Source organism: Agelaius tricolor, unplaced genomic scaffold (assembly GCF_023055355.1).
Source record: "Agelaius tricolor isolate 1412-34295 unplaced genomic scaffold, bAgeTri1.0.p SCAF_6, whole genome shotgun sequence".
Taxonomy (NCBI): Eukaryota; Metazoa; Chordata; class Aves; order Passeriformes; family Icteridae; genus Agelaius; species Agelaius tricolor.
Genome location: NW_027269266.1, coordinates 21,043,813 through 21,067,624, shown reverse-complemented (window position 1 = coordinate 21,067,624; position 23,812 = coordinate 21,043,813). Strand labels below are relative to the sequence as shown.

The following is a 23,812-nucleotide window of genomic DNA, read 5'->3' as shown; positions in this document are numbered from 1 at the left end:
TTTTTACTTTTACACAGTACAAAAAGTGCATGAATGGAGATCCACATCATGATTTTGCATTTCTCAACTACTATAACTTCAAAAGATGTTCCAGACACTACTTAAACTTCAGATTAACATGTCCTCTCAGACTTATTCTTTGTCAGAAGTTCTCAAACAGTCTGGTGTCCAATGAGAAATGTTCTGTGCTGGCCCAGGTCATATTTAGATCACTCATCCAATGTAAGAAGGCAAAGACTTCTGAATCTTCTGATCTCTATCTAAAAACAGTAGTTAATGCCTGAAAGACAAACTGACAGCCCTGTAATATTCTTTATAGATAATCTGGATGATAACATTGAATACATCTTAGGCAAGCTCATGGATCACAACAAATGGTGGAAAGCCAGGTACAGCAGAAGGAAGAACCACCATATAGTGAGACCTCAACTTGCTGGAAGCCAACAAGAACTGCATGTGAGATAATAAAAATAAACCTCATGTCCTGCACCAGGGATGGAATTATCCCACATCACAGAGCAGCTGGGGACTGAGAGAGGTGGTGTGTAGCTCTGCTGAAGAGGACCAGAGAGCTAACCTAGCAAGCTACCCCAGAGCAAGCAGCATGCCCTGGCAGCAATGAAGAGAAACCATTAAACTTTGAAATGACTCTCAATGCCTACCACAGTAAATGACTAAAACATCAGTTTGGTGATTAAATACTTATGGTATGGCTGAAACCCCCCCAGGCAATCCCGTTTTGTAGAACAGAATTTGATAACAATAATACCATTTGTTATGACTGCCTCACAATACAGCAGAAAAAGCCCAATAAGCCTAAGAACAAATCCTGGCTTCAGTGCTTCAATGCAAACACTTTATTTAAGTGTAGAAAGCATATTTTATATTTTCTATTTAGCAGACTAAAAGTCTCCACAGGAACAGTATCTGCAACTGAGCATAATGAAGGTAAGAAAAAGTGAAATAGAATTTTTTGTCAGGTGTTGCCTGAAACTTTCCACCAACATAAAAGCCACAAATTTGCCTCAGAAAGGTATAGTTATTCTGCATAGAACAAATGCTACAAAATCCACTTTGAGCTGCACCTGAATGTATAACATGCATTGTGGCAAACTGTATTGTGTAAGTGGTAACTACAATATATCCCAGACCCAAACAGACTCTGGCTGTAAGTACCTAGTAACACTTGGATATATCATGAAACTCATCATGACAGACCATAACCAGTCCTGTGATAGAAAGGCTCAGGCTTTTCCAATGATATTGCTCCTAATCCCCCATCACTGAATGATAATAACACATAAACTCTGAAAGATTACTGAGAGTGAAAGTGAAACCAAAATATGTAGACTGAGACAGACTGCCACCTGTCTTAAAAGGTGAGGGACTAATTTAAGAATCATCTGCCCTAGTAATGATACAGCAAGTGCCTACTCCCTTTGACCACGGGTAAGTAATTATTCCTACAGAAGATTTCAGTAACACAAAAAGAACAAAAAGGAGAGGCCTGAAGTGGGATTTGTTTTGATCATTTATTAAGCATATATACGTCCCAAGAATTCTTGACTGGGGTGTCTGGCGAGTCAATAGTGACCAAATAAAAAAACCAACCTGAATTTGAAATTTTGGCATCGTTTAGAAGTTGCACATTTGCTGTGGTTTAAGCTTATCCATCCCACCTTAACCTGGACAACTGAAAAAATATCTGCCATAATCTCTCTCTCACCCACGAGAGAGTCATGGAGACAGCAACACTGAGATTTAGGCAGTAAATCTCACTTGAGCTGTTTAAAACTCATCTGCTGTTAGGCTATCAAGTTTTGTAAAAGCTAGTCTGTCCCCCAAAGAGATGTTGAACAGTTAACTGGTATTGGAGAAGTGTCACTTTGTCACTTTTGTAATATTCTCAGAAGGTCTAAGCACTAAGGGTTGTCTTGGCAAAGCACTAATGCCTGAAGTATAGGCAAGGTCATAGTGCCTGCTTCTTCTGGGTTCCTATGTCTATACTAGGCAAAGGATAACTGAAAGTAAGGTGGATGAAAAATTGCCAACACAGAGAATAAAGAGATGTCTTCCTAGTGAAGTCTACTGATTGTATTCTGCTAATCAACAAATAAGAGAGTTATCACAACTCTTTTCAAATCCTGAGATAAAAACCCACTAAAAGAAGATAAATGAGCAACCAACCTGCAAATACTTTAAACATATTATGTCACATAGCTGAAAAGCCAACCTGTAAGTAAAGAATTAATGTTCTTTGCAAGTTTCAATCTGCTTATCTGTTGAACCAAACAGAGCTTTAGGTTATTTGTTCTATTCAACAGATGCTGAATTTAGTAAACGGGAAACATTAGGCTGAATGAACATGAAATAATCACCCAGAAATGAAGAATTTTCAATCTACTGATTTTTATGTTCCACTCACAGTCAGGTTTTCCCAAATAGCTTGAACAAGACCTTAGAATGTCTCCCCTTATGGAAACTTAAGTGGCTCATGAGTATTAGTTGATGATAATAGGAATAAGAAAATTTCCAAAGAAGAAATCCTAAATAAAAGCCTGAGAGTCTTTCTGCTTCAGAGACAGCCATTCATTTGGAGTCCTCTGAAAAAACCAATGGGATCACCAGAATTTACAATTATAGATAGCTATGGTATCTTGAAGGACAACACAGGATAATGAGAGGAACAGCACCTCGGGCAACTCTTTTTAGCCAGTCTTTATCAAGTTAAGAGTACTGCTGGCAGTGCTAATTACCCAGGGCGCTGAACTGGAATGAACCCCGCCAGATGGCACTGTGAGCTGGAAAGCCTCAGAATTAGTGGAGTTCTGATCTGGTCTGCTCTTCCCCATCCCAAGAGTTTAAATAGGAACAGATCTAGGACCAGCTAAGTTCATTACAGCTGGGTTATTTTCTGGACACAGAATGGAAGTTAAGTGTATGAAAATTCACTCTAAATCAGTTTACAATGACTGACACAAGTATACCAAGCACATTTCAATGCTGGACTGCTTCAACAAAAGCAATGCCTCAAACTAACTTCTAAAAAAGTTGCTCAACTGGTCTTAACTAAACTGCTTCTACTTAAATGATTTATAGACTGATCCTAACTACTTTGTAATTTTACTCTTCTCATATTAAATGCTGCCTCCCTCTGGTGATATTGAGGGTCAAAAAATCATCTGACCCACATTGGTACTGAATGCGCCAAAGCCAAGAGGGAATAACTGGATTGGACAAGCTGTTAGTGACAAAAATGAGAAGCCAACAGAAGCTTGTTTTGTGCTGCTTTCTAGAAAAACCACAGGTCATCCATACTTGAAGCCTGAAACATTAGGATCTTTGGTCATCCAGGCTAAAGGCACCGACATTAGGGATGAGGGTCACCAGTTGGGTGCTGTCTCAAAAGGCACTGTCTATCAGACACTTTTGCCAGGTTTCAGAGGCTCAGTAACAATAAGAAGGCAAAAGAGTTTTGCACCAACAGAAACACACTCTTGCTCCACCAGGTTTCTGTTTTTAAAAACTGGATCCTGAAATATTCTCCAGCTAGGCTGAAAAAACCCCAAATGGCACAAAGTCAAGTCTTCAATGTCCTAAAACCTTTTGAAAAAACTTTTGGAGGGGAGGTGGGGAAGTAGGAGGACTTATCACAATGTTAACAAATGGATTTACAAACATGTTAAAGAAAAATGTTTCTTCCTGTACTCCCTAAGCTTTTCTAAAATAATCCAACTTGCCATAGTAAGTAAATTCCAGGCGACGGCTAAAGTTTTGCCAAAATAAATTTTAATAATGGTGATACAAATGTTACAATTAATTTTAACTTTTATAAAAGAATTAGGGAAGAAATGTTTTACTACTTTGCTAAATTGCAAGTTTATAATAAGTTATGTGATGTTTTCCACTAATTTTTAAACTAGAAAACTTCTCTGGTTTGCCATGTCATCCTTCACACCTCACAAGAGCTTTTCAAAATTTATACCCAGAAGACGGCTTTATATATTAATTCATTCTTAAAAACTCATCCTAATATGAGATTTAGATACTCTGAAAGCATTAGTTGTTTTCCATACAGTTACAACACTGTTCATTGGACTGTATGAACAGGTTATCCTACCATCCTTTTGAAACAAAAGTATATCAATATTTATCTTCAGGCACTTTTCTGGGGTGTTTTGGTATCCACATAATGCTATGGGTAACTTCAGCTGCGGCATCCATTTAAGAACAGTAATCTCAAAGAAGTGCAGGACCCTAAACAAAATGTAAATGTAGATGAGATTCTATTAACTGAAACAGCTGCTGTTATAAAGGTGTATGTAAGTCTACACTATGATTTTAGTATCAGTCTACACTATGATTTTAGTATCAGTTTCCTATGAATGAAAGCACAGGATGCAATACGTTTTGCTGACACAAACAAAAGACAGACTTTAGGAAGTGCACAGCAAATTTGATCTCTGGTGTTTTAAGTCAAGCTATCAAATGATCATATCTTAGTAACACTTAACAGCTGAACAGTAAGTGGTAGAGGCTGTGACAGGCAGAATAATACATAAAATTTTTGAGTTCCAAAAGGAGACACAACCCTACCCATTATGGTCTTGATGTGTAACAACATGATACCCCTTCATCTTAATGAAAAGTTGTCAAAATTCAAAGTTGTCAGATATTGTGTTAAAACTTAAGAATAACTAATAAAACTAAGCCACTGGTGGCATGTATTAGACTAAATTAGGTAGGGTACACATGATACATGACACCAACCAAATGGAAGTTAGATTGCTGTGTGTTTCTACTGCCTTAAGGCATACACAGCAATCAAGACAAAGCTTGCAATTAATCTGATCAGATGAAGACACAGGTAAAACAAAAGCAAACAACTAACAAACAATCAAAAATGCCTGGAACATGCAAAAGGTATCACATCCTAAACCCTTTGGAGCAGATTAATAATTGCCTACAAAACACACTTGATAGAAAAATCATTTGACAGCAGCCATAATTAGTACAATATTTCATAAAGGTGAACTCTTCAGCAAGTTTCTGCATTGACATTTTTCTTAAGGTTGTACAATTACAAATATGTTTAAGATTTTAAGTACTTTTCTCCCACTCCATTCTTGAAGAATTCAGCCTTGTGAAAACAGTTATCTTCTGTAATTAAAAGGCAGATACTCTCCTCCTGAGCAGAAGGCAAAAAGCACTTAAGCATTAAAATTATGTACTAGGCTGCAATTTTATATCTGCTATTTCTTTCAATATTGTGTTTGATTCAATAAAATTGTATGGTTAGGCTTTACATTTATGGTAGTTGATTTCTACAGATCCAGAAATGTCCAGTGAGTTACAAATACGATCAACTTCTCTCATTCTTACCTGCAGAATCATACTTCATGAACTGCTCACAATTAAATATTTAAATAAACCATAGAGATGAATATACCACAGACCATAAGAAATACAAAAAGAAGTAATGGATTTTCACTGATAGCAAGTTTCAGTCAGGCTTATGAAAAAAATAAACCGCAAACACTTATTTTACAGCATAGTAGCAACTTAGAGGCCAAATATAAGCATTAAAACATTATTCTCTTCAGAATTTCAATTTCTGGAAAGCAGCAGAGTCAACAGACATATATCGATATGTATCACCAAAATAAATTTACCAACAATCTGAGCATTGCTTATGTAGTAGCTTCAATTTATTTCTTCTTAAAGCAACTGGTGTAACACCTGTTCTTTAATAACTATATAGTTGTATCAGCTGTGTGACTAAATATAGTTAAATCAACAGCTGGAGACGCCTTTAATTAATCCCTTGGAGTTCTTACAGGGTAACAATTTTAAGAAAACAACTGCAATACAGTAACACAGTTAAGCATATAAGCATATTAATTCCACTATATTTAGGTCTTAAAAAATACTCAATTCAGAAGAAATGTCTTACAGAATAGGTACAGCCTAAAAAGCAAAGAAACTATGTAATTAAATACTAGAAGCAGCCAGGTGGTTAGCAAATTTCTGCCTTGTTCTGTCACTTTCTTCCTATGCTGCTCTTCTTCCCCAAAAAATAACCTTAAGGAAAACATTCCTGAGACTGTAAGGCAGTGGAAAAGTGAGTCTACCTTTTCCTTGAGTCCAAAGCAAGGCTAAAATTCAATCTAAATTTTGGTAATAATGGATGGAAAGAGGCGAGTCTGATTCTGGTAAAAGAGAAGTTATTTTCATATATCCTATGTGCTAATTTTTCTTCTCAATTATAATTTTCTTTGTATTAAAAACACATACCTGCAATTTATCACGTCCTAGAACACAGACTTTAGCCCTCATTTTTAACACGAATCTGAGAGGGGAAAGAAGTTATATACCACACTGAACTTCATAGACAAGCAGAGCAAGCCTGGTATTTCAAACAGAAGTTCACAGGGTTTCTCTAAAATCATTTTAAACTCTAGGTAAGAGCAGTCATAAATACTTTATGGTCTTTAACTTTAATACCCCTGAAACAACTTACTCACTTTGTGGCAGAACATTCTTTATTATCAGCACGATAAAGGTGTCAAATCAGAGTATTTTTTTCAAGAAAACTTTAAACAACTTCTACTACCACAAAATAACACTGACTGCTTAATGAGAACAAGTGCTCTTCTTATTAGCTCTAAAAACCCCACAATCTAACTTCCCAATTAATATCAAAACCCATATAGAGTAATTAACACAGGATATTCAGACAATGAAATTTAAAGTACCATATAAATGTTATATTTAATTCAGAAATACACAAAAATCATAACCTATGGCCATCTGTGCATGCCAGTTAGAAAGCAACTCTAAAAATACAAAAAGTATGCAGAAGCATCAGTTGCCAGTAACTCCACACAGTGCTTGTCAATCAAATTACTGGCAACCTGCAACTTTGTATGTGACACAGACACTTCATTCTACTTATTAATTCTTACATGTTTAAAAGTTAAGGTTGACATTTTTCATTTTTATAAAGATTGAACTATTAACACTAAAACTACAAAACAAGAAAATAAAAAGCTTTGACAAGTAATGATTCTCATATTTATAATAATGGTATCTTAAATACAAACTACTTATACTATAGCTGATTTTGAGCATTACCAGACTCATTTATGTTTTTGCTTACATGCATTTATGTAAGAAATAACTATAAGCATAATATATATGTTTTCAACTGAAGAAAAATCCCCAGAATAAATTCACTTTCACTTGTTTTATAGCATTCTGTACATTACTTCAAGTGGGTTTCTAGTAAAACTCTTGAAATGCATTTTTTCCTTACACAACTAGTTACACGGACATTATGGTCCAAGTTAAAGAGGTGTTCTTCCCCAACATAAATCGATGAAGATTACACCTAAAAATACAGACTTATTTTAGGGAGCATGGAAATAGTGAAACAGTATCATAAATTATCATAATTGCAAGTCATCTTACCACATTACATCACAAAAATGCAGTTTTTATATAATCCTTTTGTTGCACAGATTAATCCAGCTCCCAGGATACAGTATAGTACTGAACTACTGAGTATATGCCTATTTATTTGTATTTTTTAAAATTAGCTTTATATTGTGTCTAATCTGGCACTGTGAAATCAAGTATTTGAATGTGATTCTCCCAACACAGAGGATTATCTTATTGCAGTTGCTTGGGAAGAATAAATTTGTATGTATCTATTTCCTCCATTCTCCCAGCACCCCAATATATGCTGCAATGAAATTACATGGGGAGGAGCAGGAGAGACATAAAACAGAACCCCATAATTTCTCAGTCAGTATTTGATCACACCAGCCCATTATCATCCAGATAACAGCTATGATGCTATTAAATAACATAATTCTGTTCCTCAATTCTTACCTTGTTTCAGGTAAAACCCAAGAATATTACATACCCAAGCTGACCACATTAGAAAAGCACAACTTGGCCTAAAGAACCCGTGAAAACAAAAATATTCCAAAATTGGGATTGTAGGCAGAAATCAATTTTGGGGGTCCTCCTCCTGTTTCAAGATATGAAAACAACACTGCTGGCCACTACTGAGAAATGCAGGATCCCTTCCTGACTTCAAAGTGGATCACACAGCATCACCTCTTTTTTTTAGTCACTGGAACATTCTGTAGGCTACTTTTACAGTCCTGTAATGAAATGGAATCAAAAATTCCTCCTTTCTGTCAATAGGAAAGTGTGTGAACTTTCGTCTACCATCTTTCATGCTGCTAAGACTTCCTGAGTTTTCTGCCAGTCTGTTCTTTCAGACTGTCAAAGTGTCTTTGATAAGAAGCCCTATACCTCAATTCATTAACCTCCCTAAGGCAGTATCATGCATGAGCACACAGCAGGCACACTCCCTCCTGTGCAGGTCATTTACAGAATATCCAACTGTACACCTGAAGGACACTACTTACCACCAGCTGGACTTTGCTGCAGCAATCTGAGCAGAGCAGTCCAGGTAATTTTTTGCCCACCTTGCAGAGCATGTATCCAAGCCACCTATCTCCAGTTTATACAAACAGCCTCTAAGAGATCACATCAAATGCCTTCCTAAAGTCAAGATAAGCAACATCCACCATTCTCTTCCCATCTACAGAGACATTCAGTTTATCACAGAGGACAATTAACTTGCCCTTGATAAATTCCAATCATGCTCTTGGCCTTTCTGTGCCTGAACATGGGTTCCAGGAAGATCTGGTCCATCATCTTCCCAGGTACCATAGCCAGGCTGACCTTCCTACAGATCCTGATACTCTTTCTCTGTCCTTGAATATGGAGCTGATGTTTGCTTTTTTCCTCCTGCTTCATTTGAAATCTCTGAAGGCAATGACCTTTCAAAGATGAGCAAAGAAACAGCCTTGTAACAATAGCACCCAGCTTATGCAGGATGCTGGGACGCACTGTACTCAGTCCCATAAATGTTTTTACATCAAAATTGCTTAAGTGGTCCCCAGTTTGTACAGAGGATAAAACATTAGCCTTCCATTTCTGCCATTAAACTCAGGGACTTGGAAAGCCCAAGGACAGTCCTTACCACAAAGAAGCAAAAAAAGCCTTGAGTGTTGCTTCCACATCCTTTTGCACCAGATTATTTTGAAGTCTAAGCCTCTTCACCGTGTTTGCCACCCACTTCAGTTTAGTACTGTGTACATACAAACACACATTCTTTCCACAGCTAATAATGTAAATACTGAGTGACACAGGCTTTGTGGAAGACTGAACGACCACCTACTTTGAGAGTAAGCCATTAAAACAAATAACGCTAAGTCAAATTTTCTATTCATTTGTAACATGAAATGATGATTGCACCCTAACCAAGTCTTTAGTTTGCTTATAAGATGATGTCACACAGTGTCAAACATCTTTAACGTTTTCAGCAAGTTCAGTCAGATCAGCCCTAGTTACCTAAAAGGGGTCTCCTCTTAACAGTTGTGCAGATCCAAGGACCTGAATGTTGATAATTCATTCAGAGAAGTCTGTTTCATTTAAAGAGCAGTCTTTGCCAATCTTTTGAGATTGCAGCCATGGTTACAGTGTATTATCAAGCAGCAATGTGGCTTCCAGGGTGCAAGGTTGGGGATAATCAACTGTTTCTCAAAAATCATGAATACTGATTAGAATCCCACAACAAAAATCTTGAAATATCTACAGAAAATTGTAGTCAGGCAACTACTACATCCTGTGGGACACTAATCAATACTCCATTCCAGCTCCCATAGTTCCTCCTTCCGCAACACACTACAATTATTCAGCTGCAAATTCTAATCACTTAACTTTAAAAAACTACCATTTCTGGAGCACAGGGTTTTAAAGATGCAAAAGTACTGCAACATGTAAAGAACTGCATGGAGAGAATCAGTATCTGAAGAGCTTTGCCCAAACTTCTTTAGGTAGCTACTGCAAGAAAACTTCAATGACAAAAGCATTTGTCATTTGTGCTGATGCTTCAAGAAAGGGGCTGCAGCCCACTGCATGTTTTTTCTGATCAGCAGAAGTCCTGCACTGCCCAACAATGCATATTTTTCCTTCCTCCTGCATGGTAACATTTAGTCACTATACTAAATTAGGAAGAAGAGTTTATTAGATATTGGCTGAGAAGGGCCGACGAAAGTATTTTTGGATGTTAGAAAAAGCATAAAGTATTGATTTACTTTAAGTCTCTATGCACTGTTTACATTATCCCGATTCATGTAAATTTAACTTTTTCATCCTAAGAGGAAACAATTTAGTTGCATTTATGTAGAATACATCTACATTTTTCCTCTCCACAGTGTCCTCTTTAGTAAAAATGTACCTGCGACAGAGATATTTAAAGATCAAAAACTGAGAGAAATAAAACCCAACAGGTAGAGAAAAGATGTAAAGCCACAGCAAGATCTCAAGAGTTGTGTTTGCATCTAATTTCTTATTAACCAAGAAGTCTGAAAGAAGAAGGCACGTTTAGAATGAATAGACTATGTCTAAATAAGGCTTTATTAATAACCAGCAGAAGATTATAAATTTTTTCAACTTGACAAACGCCAACTGGCACAGAATCTGAGAGGTTACAGCTTTGTCAACAAGACAGTCAACTTTTCAGGTACAGATCAATTGTTTAAATTCAGTTCATGCTAAGCAGGAACTGACAGCCATTCCTTGTTAATAAAAACAAGTGATGTGATGACTTTCATCCAGTTGTCAATGCAATCTTTTCAGGAACATTGTGTTCAGTTGTCAAAAGCAGAAATTCTGGAGAATTTCAATACATTTTTAAGCAATTATTCACAGGGATTTTTGGCCACCTCTGTGCTTCAACTCTGTGTAGAAACTTAACTTAAATTTTCATTTTAAGAAATGTTTATGGTATCAATTCTTTTATTTTTGTAGTAAATTGCAAATATTTTAGAACAAGTGAAACTCAGTTGTGCTTCACCATTTTCCCACCTAGTTTATATCACTTTTACATTAATTCCCGCCATGTGGCACGTCTGGTACTGAATGGACAGAGTGAGAATAAAGCCCACAAACTGCAGCTTGTGAGAGAGAGACAGCTCTGCAAGGAGCTGGGCAGACATAAGGGAAGAACCAACTGCATGAATTTCATGCTCAGTGTGCAAGGCTTGACAGGCATGTACTATTTTGACAGGCTTTTATCACTTTTTACACTCTGCTGAATTATGAGAAAAGCAAGCTCACAAAGATATTGATACTGCTCACAAAACTGCACTTGGCTGTGGAGTCTTGTTTTTTGTTTGGTTTTTTTTTTTGGTTGTTTTTCTTTTTAAGAAAGCTAAATTGAATTCCTAAAATATATTCCAAATAATGAAGAAAATCTAACACACAACCATTTTCAAGGAGTCTTGCATCAGGACATCCTTTATTTCTTTTAACACAGCAAATTAGGCTAGCTAACACAGCATACAACTGAACAGACCCAGACAGGGATTTCTTATCACTGTTATTGAGCATTACCTGTTATAGTAAGATATTTCTCCTATATACCTTTTAATTGAAAATACATATTCTGAATGTAAATATATAGGTTTTATGTTAAACCGGTTACCTCCCTTAGAGCATCAAAATGGATTTAGAAATAATTAAATATTTTTCCCCTTGTTTTGTGGTTGGATACTGGAGGTTTCTTCACAGAGAAGAGTTTAATGACAAGTAAAAAGGTCAGCAAACAAAGCCAGGATTAAGGGATAACCTCTTCTATCAAATCACAGCCTACCACTGAACTCAGATTTGAATAAAATGTTATGTAACTTACTCTGCTTATTCTCTGGACCTGTTTTATCAATATTTGCACAGAAACATGTCCAGTGCCAGAACAATCCCATCTACTCCATCTCTTTAACTCCACCAATCTTCTTGGGTCTTGCTTGCTATTGTAGTTTTAGTGATATCCTGTAATTTTGCCACGGCAGCACAGTTTTCATCAAACCTAGGCTTTCCTCTAAAAATATCACAAAAATGGTATATATATTCTCTTTACCATTTTTATGTCACATTGTCAAGAATTTTAAAATTTCTTCATGTTTTGAGATTTAGAAGCATAGTCCAATAGACCACTTCTTCGTTTTGCCATGATGTTACAACTCAGTGTTGTTGTAACTGGGATTTGATCACTCCCTCACTACCTTCAACGTAGTGTATGGCATCTAGAGTCTCACATTCCTTTGCCCAGCTGACAACTGTTGAATTTGTTCCATCTGGAAGCTTGCTGGGGCTCCTTTTTAGAAGAGGAGAGAAGCAGGAGAACTCATCCATACTTCCAAGAAACTAAGAATTCTAAGAAATTGGAACATTTTTATTAATTGTTCAATCTTTTCTCCACTGGTTGTAGGAAAGGTAGTAATAAAATGTTGGCTTCTCAAGAAATCACGAGAAAATAAAGATTCTCAAAGATTTCCTTCAATAAACAGGAACATCAGAACCATCAACACAATAGGGTGTGCCAACTCTTTGCAGTCAACAGACAAGCATCTCATCAACATAAATTTCAAGAACGATTTATGTTTCAGCATAGCAGTTAAAAGACTGCAATTATCAATTATGTTATGTTGAACTGTGGTACATCTATCATTCCAAATTCAAAGTGACATGCTAGCATGTATCTGCAACAAAATTATTTTGAAACAAATACATAGAAATACCTTGAAATCTCTCTCTGTGGGGCAGATATTTAGGACAGAGCTTTCAGACCCTAAATTAGGATTTCCAACAATTGTGCTACTAGTATATAATCTTATGTTGCAATATACAGTAGTTCAACAAAGTTGGACCTACTTCAGCAACCTTTCTTTTGTCCTCATTTTCATCAGATTTTTCACTATTCCAAACTCTAAGATGCTAGAGTAACCATGTATTATTCTACAGTTAATATCTTTCTATATCAGTATTTAAAAGCACCTAGTTGTTTGGTTATACCCTGTCAGGAAAAAACCACAAGATTTTCTGGCAACACCTACATATGCCAAAAAGTCCAATTTTCTTGGAGTATCAGATATACTTTACTGAAAGTCCTTCAGAATGAATTTGTGGTGGTGATCAAGCTTATTTCCAAGTACCAAACAACAAACTTTTCTAGAGTCTAGCTGTAACAGGGAAACAAATGTTGCAGTCATCTCTGTTTTCCTATTGCAACACACATACTAAGAAAATAAGCAGCGAGAAAGAAGACCACAGAAATGAGGGAGAGACTCGCACTAAAACAAAGAAAGTCTTGAAAGTAGGCAAAGAGCAACTTTGTGCTTTCTTTTCTGTAATTCCTTCTCCTTGCACAAGGAACAGGAAAACATTTTAAACTGCAGGTTTACAATACCATTTCTTGCCTTCACTGGGCTACTAACAATACTGTGTTGATTTTCTCTATTTTTGTGAAATTCACTAGCACTTTGGATTAAAGAACAATTCCCTCTACACTGGCAAAAGAACAAAGATTATTTTGAAGTGATATTTCTCTGCATTCACAGAAGAAAACAAGTATAAATTACAGCTCGTTCTACCTTGCACCACCATTGGAAACTAGAGAGCTACTTTAAAGACTTGAATAAAAGTACATTGATAAACAACATCTAAAACCAATAATCAAGCCCTGTATCAAAACCAAGAACAGATTTCTGGAATGAGGGAAAGAGAAAACAACAACATGAAAACAACAATATGAAAAAAACCCACACTCAGAAACAGGAATACTTCTAGTAGTTTCAATTTGAAAGAGAGTTGAAATCTCATATTTCAGTTGAAATATATATTTTTTAACAAATACCCAATAGAGTTGATAAAAAATTTGAACATGTGAGAAAAAAATTACAATTTCTTTTTATTTTTTCAAAGCAAAAAAAGAACACTGAGTAAACTGTAATGAGCTTATAGTCTTATTATCCTCAAAAGAAAAATTAAACTAGTCATACCAATTTTTCAGCTATTAGGCATATAATGTGTCTTGAAAATGCTACCACAGATTTCCATTGATCTCTCACCCAAGCTTATGTACCACCCCAGTAGCAATCAATTATCTAGACTGAATATATTTATATCTCAAATGTATATGAAATCTTTTTTTCTACAATACAACATAGATATCCACTGTTTTGAACAAAAATAAATGCATGCACAACAAGCTGAACACCTCACATTTTGCTCTTTTCTCACCTCTACTCAATTTCTGTCCTATCTTCTTTTACTCAAAAAAGTTTTAAAACCACCTGTGCTCTCTCCAGGGCAATATTCAGTCTTTATATTTGTGATTTTCTCTGTGTTGCAGAGAAAATCACAGATATAATATCATGTTTACAATCAAATTATACACATGCAGTTCCACATACCTTCTATTATTTGCATTTAAAATTGACAGAGATGCAGATTGGAGCGAGCAAATTGAAGCCTGTAAATTAAAAGAAGTCAATCCCCACAATTTCATAAGGACCTAGGGAAAAAAAGCTTTGCAGCACAACAAAAGAATGCCTAGGAACTAGATACAGATTTGATACAGATTTCTGAGGATCTCCATGTGCAAGAAAAAAAAGTTCCTTAAAATAAACTGTTCATTAAAGTATTTTTCAGTTTCACTGCACTCTCAAGCCAAAGCCTTCCCACACCTTTCTAGGAAACTCTTGAAAGATCTACTTGCTTCTTGTCTTGTCCATTAATACATACCAGTATCTTCAGATATAGGCAAAGCACCACTGCCACGCTGTGAACTTTTAACTCAAAAAGCTTCTTCTGTCTGTAATTTATGAAGAATGACCACAATGTCTAGGGTTTTATGATGAAATCAGTACTTCATGATATGGCAAATACAACTTCATTTAAGAGAAAAGCAGAGTAGGAAAATGCAGACTAAAAAGTAAATTCTTCCTTCCACAATTCCGTTTATTTTTGTTCAAGTTATTTGAGGCTGACAGGATAAACAAAATGAACAGGCTACACTTTAAAGGAAAAGATGATGTGTTAATAGACCAACTATTTAATGACATGTAAGTTTTAAATCTATTTAATTTGACTGACCCTTAAATTAGCTCCATTGGTTAGAGCATGGTGCTGACAGCACCAAGGCTGTGCGTTCAATTCCCGTATGTAACTGTCCTAAATCACTTAAGAGTTGAACTTGATGATCCTTGTAGGTCCCTTTCAACCCAGAATATTCTATATTCTGTGATCTGTGACTTCAGTGATGAAAAACTCTTTAATAACTACTGAGATACTGCCTTTTTTCCTCTTCAGGTAAATTACAGGGAGTTCAAAAAGACTGTGTTTTACACTGTGTTTTAGACTCAATCTCTACTTTGAGTTCTTCTGGGGGATTTAAATTAGAGCTTTAATCACTGAGTCACATAACTATTCAATGTTTGCTTGAGTGTTTTATTTAAAAAAACTCAATATATCAACACCTTTCCTTCAGACTTCTGAAACTACTCAGTCCAAAGAGGTTAGAGATGAGTGAAGATTTTTCTCCCCTCAAAAAAGAGAGACATAGCAATGCAAACAGTAAACATTCCCAGACTCTTGGACAATGCTATTTTAATAATACATATCATTTTCATCTTCAGTCATCTGAAATATTTACATACATGACCAGATGACAAAATATGCAATTATTTCTTTTGACTATTCAATTTGTGAAGACAACTTGCCAAATTAGTTATACAACCTGTAATACTTGTCCACTGAGAGCCATTAGAGCTTCCCCAGCCGACATCATTGCTCTATCTGCTCAGTGATTTTCTGGGACAGATGAAAAGCAGTAACAGCCTCTGTTCTCAAGTGTTTAAACCAACTCACTAATTTCTTCAGGTTATCCAACAATTACACAGTTTCTTAGAACACTGCACAATGTATTTCAAACATTCATAAAAGCTTTGAAAAACAAAACACTAAATTATGTATTTCCAACATTAGACCTGAAATCCTAGACCAACCCGAGAGAACTTACAAAGTGTATTAGTGTCATTCCCTTGTTCGCCCCTCCCATAGGAAAAACAAGCATACAGCTAAGGAATGCCCTTTGCTCACTAGAAATTTAAACACTTTTTAAATACTTTGCTAACTAAACTTAAGTACTGTAAAATGGATCATTCCATAAAACTTGCTATTGATAGCTTCATCTCAATTTTGCCAGTTATAATAGCTGTGCCTTTCATGTGTGTCCATGTGCATAGAAATTAAAATATTTTTATAAATTTCAAAAGCTTTACACCAAAATACCCTCACCCACTTTCTGACAAGGGAATCCAATCAATGTGGTTTTATTCTGAAGCTAGCAAATTACTCTTTGTAGTTCTGAAAGGTGATCAAGACAGTCCCACACCCTAGTAAGAAAAGCCAGTTACTAAGCTGCTAAATACATACATGAAATTGAAATACCCAACCCAACTACCACAAATAGTACCCTCTTTAATGTGAGATGAGCTTTCCAAGCAAACTGATGCACACAGGAATCCACATATAGTATGTCATGTCAAGATCTTCAACCACCACGCTCCATAGTCTTTTTTTAAGACCAGATACACATTCACTATCTCAGGCCACCAACAACATTCCAAATATCCTCAGCAAGGCACAAAACACATCTGATGCATTTCTAATGTCACTGTGTTTTAGGGCAATGATCAACCTTACAGCATGCATCTATATTTCTGTTGCTGGCACACATCTTCTCCCTTTCACTTTCCATCACAGTCAACATGGTGTGCCTTAACTGGCCTTTCTAACACACACTGTTCTTGCTCCCATATTGACATCACAAGATAAGATTAAAAAACCAGCCTGTTTGAGGGAGAAGGGAGTTCTTTAGAGGAAATGAAAGATCATTTTCAATGGAAGGGAGACAGACATTTATAGAGGCTAGGTTAATATTCAGCAGATTTACTCACGGCAAAAGAAAATGAATGACTACAGGTCTGGGAAAAGGAGCATGTAATTTACTGGATTTAACTGTGTGCCTCCCCTGCTTTTGCAGACTTGTAACAGACAGAACAACAACATATTGTGCAAACTGCTTCATAATGCAGACTTGGGTGTAGTCTCCAAAGATAGCACGTACACATGAATATTGGTGAGCCTCCATCAAGACTTTTTATTCCAATTTTCAAATTATGTACTGGCAAAGGCCGTGTGTTCACACTGAGACCTTTTCTGCAGGCTTGAGTACACTTAGCACCATTCAAGCAAGGTAAGATTCACAATTTCCAGTAACAATAAAAGAGGACTCAGAAGAAAATTAATTTGCAGAAAATCCACTTTTAATACACTTCTCTGTAAAAGATCTGTGTGGGGGGACAGCGTCATAGAAGTCATCAAGAAGAAGTTCCATTGCAGATAAATTCACACAAAACCAAATACCACATTTACCACTTGATATTAAAAAACAACCACGTGGTTGCTTTACAAGAGAGTTCATATGGTTTAATATGCATGCAGACACTGAGATTTAGCAGTGCCAACTTTACAAGGAAAAAAACCAAACAAAACCACAGTCCAGGTCTCAATTGTGAATAGTAACTCTGCTGTTAGCAATGCACCAGCCACCTTCATGGCATCCACTAGGCTCTTTTACCAGATTGCCAATTACCTGCATTCATCCTGCAGTTTATGGAACATCTTATTTAAAGTTTGTCATTTCAGGTGCATGGTTTAAGGTGTCTGCAGTATAGCAATACCTGCACTTTTTGGCATAATAACAACATAAACACATTTTCTCAGTTACTTTATTTAAATAACTCTCAAGTGATAAAGCTCAAACGTTTTCTGGATGTTTTTTTGGTTGCTGTGGTTTGCAGAAGATATCCACTGGAGCCAAGCAATTTTAGGAGATGCACTTATTACACTACTGTGAATCTGCTTGAAAACGAGAAAAGCAACTACAGGAGCAACTCCTGCTTTCATTCTCTACTAACAGAATTCCTTCTTTTCTGCTTTTATCACTGGCATTTGTCACTGAAAGATTGTGACCTAATCTCTGCTATCCAACACATTTTTACATTCACATTTAAAAAGGGGGTAAATGTAACACAGAACACAAACAAAAAATCTGAAAAAACTCACACTGCTTTTACAGTCCCTTTTCACATAAACCATGTATAACTTTAAAGAGTGATAATGACTTAAATCACAGGGGACATTTAAAAGCATAGAATACTAAAGTCTTCAGGCAAAAACTTACAAGAACAGCATTAGGTTTTAGACAGAAAAGACTAGAACAATAGTGAAAGTTATGACAGTACTCTTAAAGTACAGAATAAATTAGTAAACTGTACATGTCTTTTCTCAAAATTTTAAGGAAGCCACTGAATTCCTGCTAGAGTCCTGTCTTTTGGTTCAATTTTCAGTAACTGTCATTAATTTTCTGTGTTAACCCCAGGCCAAAATGGGCAGAAAAAACTAAATTCTTCATTGTGCTTTATAATACTGGCAAATCTACTTCAACCATTTTCTTTATGAACTACTTTCTAATTTTCTGCAAAAGAATTAGCCAGTCTGTGACAGAATGTACTGCCACCAGGATCTAATTTGTCCCAGTGCCTTTTATGAGTACCATATAATATTGTGCAAACACCACTCTTGCACTAAGCATTTAAGGAACAAGTTTTTCTATATAAGCATACAACTCCATCTCAGAGATTTTCCCAACAGACATTTTGAACCCAAACAGAAACACACTATGTTTTTTTACTAGTATAGCAAAATACCTATTCAATACTTCGCAGATGAACGATATTTTTTCTATAGTCCGCATAAATAAAATGTGAAAATGATGTTTCATAGCTTCATCTTTAGCTTGTCTTCGTTTTGCCTCTACTATTACCTCCCGCCAAATTACACGCATATCTTTAGCATAAATGACTGACCAACTTCTGAACTCTTATCATTTAGCTATGACTACAGGAAGGAAATAGATGATACCTAACGTCAAAACACTAATTTTATCTAGAATGCCATTAATTAGCTTATCTCGTTAACCACACTAAAGCTTTCTTTGAAGTTAAAAAGAGGTCGTCCTGAAGTGTAGTCTAGTCTGCTGCCCAGAAGGCGAAATGCTGGCAGCCGGTGTATACTGAGCCATGTTTAGAATAAAATGCTAAGCTCCCCGACTAACCCTTGGGCCGAGCCCGCAGAGCAGCGTCTGAGCCGCCTGGGAGCCCGAAGCGGTGACGGCTGCGCGCAGCTCTGCGGGCACCGGGGCTGCGGGCGCTCACGGCGGGGTCCCGCGGCTGAGTCACGGCGTTCCCAGCCCCCGGCACGGGCACCGCGCCGCACCGCTGGAGGCACCGCTAATCCCCGGCATCCTAAGGCTCTCTCACGGCATTAGGTCCACACTGAGAACAGCTGTCGGTTTCATAAACTTCCTTAAAGGTTCACAGGGTTTCCCAGGCTTATGAGGTAAACGGGATTCGCGCCCCGGCTGCGAAGGGTAATGAGGTTTATAAGGCTCCTTCTCCTCTTCCTCCGCCCGGCGCCGCAGCGGAGGCTGTCCGGGCTGTCACCGTCCGGCCCTGTGACTGGCACCTGTGGCATGCCAGGTGTCGGGGGCCGGTGTCGCCGGGCACCAGCACCCACTGCCCGGCCGGGAGCGCAGCCCGGCCCCGCGGCGGGCGGGGGAGCGCGGGGCGGGCGGCACAAAGCGCCTCCTCCGCCCGCGGCTTTGTTCGCGGCGGGGCCTCGCGCCAAACCCCTGCCGCAGCCCCGCTCCGCCGCCGCACGGCGCGGCTCGGCCCGGCCCCACTGACAACCTCCCCCGCCCTGACCCCGCTGTCTCCCCGCGACGCCACCGCCTCCTCCTCCTACCTTGGCTTTCCCAGCCTCCAGCTTCTTCAGCCGCTCCTCGTCCTCCATGGCGTCTGTGCGGGAGAGCAGGGTGTTACCAGCAGCAGGAGGAGGGGCTCGCCCCGCGGCCTCCCCTCAGCCGGGGCGCACACGCTCGCTGTCCGGTCCGGTCCGATCCGGTCCCGCCTCACAGAGACAACAGCTGCCGTGGCGGGGCCACCGGCGCCGCCATCTTCAGCTCCACGTAAACACGCGGCCGGGGAAAGTGACGTGTGGCCGCCCGCTCCTCCTCCCGCCGCCGCCGGCCCCTCCTTCCCGAGCCCTGGCCGCTCCCGACGCCTCTGCCCGCCAGCGACCCCCGCCCGCCCGGCAGCAGCCGAGTCCCGCCGGAGCCGCCCCGGGAGGAGCGCGTTTGACCCCTGCCTGCAGGGCGGTGGCGGCGCCCGGGGCAGCGGGCGCGGACGGCACCGGTGGGCACACCCCCCTCCACACCCCCGTCCACACCCCCGCGCCCTGCGGGCAGAGGCGGGGCCTCCTGCTGCCCACAAAAGAACAGCACTGCTGAGGGGCCCGGCGCTCGCTGGACTGCGACACGGGCTCTGAACGGGCAGCACCCGAGTTATGCTGCCCCGCAAATCCCGTGTTAGGGGATTGAAGGCTAATTCTGAGAGTTCTGGTTTTCCAGGTGCTGTCCTGCTCCGGCGCGCGGCTCACACAATTGCAGGGATCCTACAGCTCGATCTGAGGCATGGCAATACAACGAGCTTCCCGAGCGTGTGCCGCAGACTGTGTAAGGATGACAACAAAGGATGGGTAGCCCCCCCGCCCCCGCCGTTCAAATTACTTACCATGCACTCGTCGTGCCAGACGGGGTGGAAGAAGTGTGTTAAAAGCACAATGGGGAATATGGCACGTGGCAATTAAATGCTCATACAATTTCTATACCTCAGCAAATACAGAGCAATATTCTGAGATAATTTAATAGTCTACTTAATGTGCGCCTTGAAAGGCTAATAGCACTTTTGTATCACGTGCTCCTATTGTGCTTTTTCTTTCAGTTCCCCCTGAGGTGGGTTCCGATTGTGATGGTGCGATGGATGGCACAGGCTTACACACAAAGGAAGGAAAAAGGCTTCCCTGGAACGTGTACCAGCTGCAGTGGGAACGGATTCCTTATTCTGCATTTGGAATCATGCTGCTTTACTAAATGCAAAGCTCAAAGTCTTTCGGAATTAACTTAGATCTCAGCTTTGCTGGTCATTTGAGTGTGGTTCCTTTAGTATACATTCTTTCCTTGCCTGAATTTTCCAGCAAAGACAGGATACGCCCAAAAAACCAACAAAAATACAAAAGAAAACAGTATTTGCACAGTATTACTGACCAGGAACAAGGTTTTTTTAAAAGTCAATTAGGTGTCCTAGCAACAAAACACCCATATTACTACCAAAGTAAACTAAACCTGCAATCTGACATTTCAAAGGATTTTCCTTTCCTCCTCCATTACATTTCATGGAAAAGTCTGAAATAATTAGTTAATAGGTACAGGTCATGTGCATTCCCGTGTTTACAAAACAATGTTCTCAACCTTTAGTCAAAAAGGAATGTGTACCATTTATGTAAAAAGAAAACACCATCCATCATATGAATGGAATGAAAAATGTCTGCATTATATGTTGTTTCATATTTGAAGCAAGACATTTGTTTCAGTTAAAGTTCTCAGACTTTGCCATTTCACTACTGGAAAATCATGTTATGAGGAAAGCAGCAAATGAAAATGAGAAGAATTAATTAAAGAGGAAAGATTTTTATAGGAACATAAATTTGAGTTCATTTCTTAAAAATATGTTCTTAAGTCAATAAATTGAAGTACCTCCTCAAAGCCTGTACAAATAGAATTTTTTTTCCCCAGCAACTACAAAGGCCCAGAGACCCCTGAGGGAAAAATAAATCACCATTTTTGTGTCAGTGACATTCCTCTTGACTGTTAGAGGCCCCTGTAGTAGAACTAGCAATCAGATGTCAGTAAAATTTCACACACAAATGACATTTACATAATAATTTATCAGTAAATATCCCATTTAGAACATAATTACAAACTTTCCAAATCCTATAATTGAGTTAATGTTAAGAATTGATGGGCCTAATTTTCCTTTTACTTACAGACTTATATCCATGTAATTCTAATGGATTTTAGCTTAACGCCTAATTCATGACTATGAAAGTCATGATAACCATACTGACAAACTAAAATAGAATACTGTGGAAACTACTACTAGATAGAATATCTCAAGGAATTATATTTCCATATCCTCTCAGCATTGGAAGAACAGGGCTTTCTCTCCTAGGGAAAAAAACCCAAATCCATACGATATGATTTCTTACTTCATGCAGGGCAAGCTGTCTGGAATTCACAACTTGGTTAGCCAATTAAACTTTCAGTTACAGAAGGACATTCATCTTGTTTGCTTAATTCTCAGAATTGACTAATAATGTTCACTTGCCCAAGAATGTAAGAAAGTGCTGAATAACTCTAACACTCATTAAATTCACTTAAGTTAAACATTTAAACTGCTTTCGACAGCATATGCAAAGTGAAACAGATTAACAAGGTAAGAAATACAGATCAGATATTCTCCAAAACAAGAAGAACTGGTGTTTTGGCCTAGTATTATTTTTATTTGGAACTAAATTTATTATTGAAAAATATTAATATATAAAATGGCACTGAACCAGCTTTGAATATCAAACCTAATTTTTAGTTGTGTCTGTCTGTGGAAAAGGACAAAGGCTTCTTCATCTACAGCATTTTCTCTAACAATGAAACTTCACATTCTTCCTACATCTTCTGTTTCCTTTATTCACTGTTCAGAGAATGTATTCCTGGTGACTTTCATTGTGGCACTTTAGTGGACTATGAAGCCAAAAGATGAAGCCTCAAGACCATGTGTGATAATCACAAAGTTCTGATTAGGAGATTCAAATTCTGTCACAGTCCACTGAAGCCAGAATCAGAGGGCTGTCAGATCATAACATGCTGCTGGTAATTCACAAATAATATGAAAAAATTAAAAAAACACCATAGGCATATACAACCTCTTCCAACATGTAAGGAGCACAGAGTGTGTATTCTCAGGTGTTATAACTTCAGCAATACTCTTAATAACAATACTGTTTAATCTATTTTCTTTGACAAAAATACATATCAGAATGAAAGATTTCTATATGGATCACATAAGATTCCCTGATCCATCTTGTAAGAAAAAAATACCTGACAGCACTCAGATGTTTTCCTAGCAGCAATACAATGATGATGCCAATTTCTAGATTTTAATTTTAACTTAAATTCTTAAATGAAAACATTTTTTTAGCTTTGGGGTTTTTTTGTGGATTTTTTTGTTGTTGTGGGGGTTTTTTGTGTTTGGTTTTTTTTTTTTTTTTTTTGCTGTTGTTTTTGTTTGTTTGGGTTTGGTTTTTTTTTTCAGTTTTGAATGTCTGTATTTGGTCAATATAATTCATAAAGGAGTTATCCTCCTGTTAATGTATATGACCTTCTTATATGTATGTGTAGCAGAGTGATAGAGAGAAGACTTTTGGTCAGGCACAAGAAATATGACCGTGATTATGTAGATTATTATAATTAGATTTGTTGCTAATACAGCATTTAAATGTTATCAATGCAGTATATAATATAAGCAGGTATAAAAGGTTATAGTATAAGCAGGTTTGGCTACAAATGAACAGGTTTACAGTCTTTGGCCTTGCAGAATTCAGAATTACAAAGCACCTATGTAGCTACTTGAGGATTTTATCTTTGTGTTTTACCAGATCTTAGCAGCTTTACTCACCCACCCAAAAGTGAGTGTTCCCTGTCTTATGGCTGGACATACCCTGCAGGTGTCCCTGTGGGGCTGGGAATTCACCAGATAGCTGCCTGCAACCTCAGGACACCAGTTTACTCAGCTGGCCCAGCCTGCAGGAGCATTTTATAGATTTTGCAGGCTGATGCATACCAAAGTCAATAGTAATCACCACAACTCCC

At 38.2% G+C, this 23,812-nt stretch overlaps 1 protein-coding gene and 1 long non-coding RNA gene across 7 annotated transcripts in view; one reads left to right on the top strand and one right to left on the bottom strand.

Annotated features, from left to right (window-relative positions):
* Nucleotides 1-20,075, bottom strand: part of AKAP9 (A-kinase anchoring protein 9) — a 105,217-nt gene extending 85,142 nt beyond the window's left edge. For 4 of the 6 annotated variants that reach the window (XM_071428978.1, XM_071428980.1, XM_071428981.1 and 1 more), the window contains exon 1: nucleotides 19,795-20,074. In XM_071428978.1, the coding sequence (XP_071285079.1) occupies nucleotides 19,795-19,842 (48 nt within the window). In that variant the 5' untranslated portion in view covers nucleotides 19,843-20,074. Of the gene's footprint in view, nucleotides 1-19,794 lie in introns of all 6 variants that reach the window. The other 2 variants (XM_071428977.1, XM_071428979.1) reach the window with 1 other exon arrangement.
* On the top strand, nucleotides 20,039-21,013 carry LOC139590968 (uncharacterized). The gene is made up of 3 exons (XR_011679474.1): nucleotides 20,039-20,243; nucleotides 20,459-20,563; nucleotides 20,832-21,013. It is a non-coding gene; the product is annotated as an uncharacterized lncRNA (long non-coding RNA).
* The last annotated feature ends 2,799 nt before the right edge of the window (nucleotides 21,014-23,812 follow it).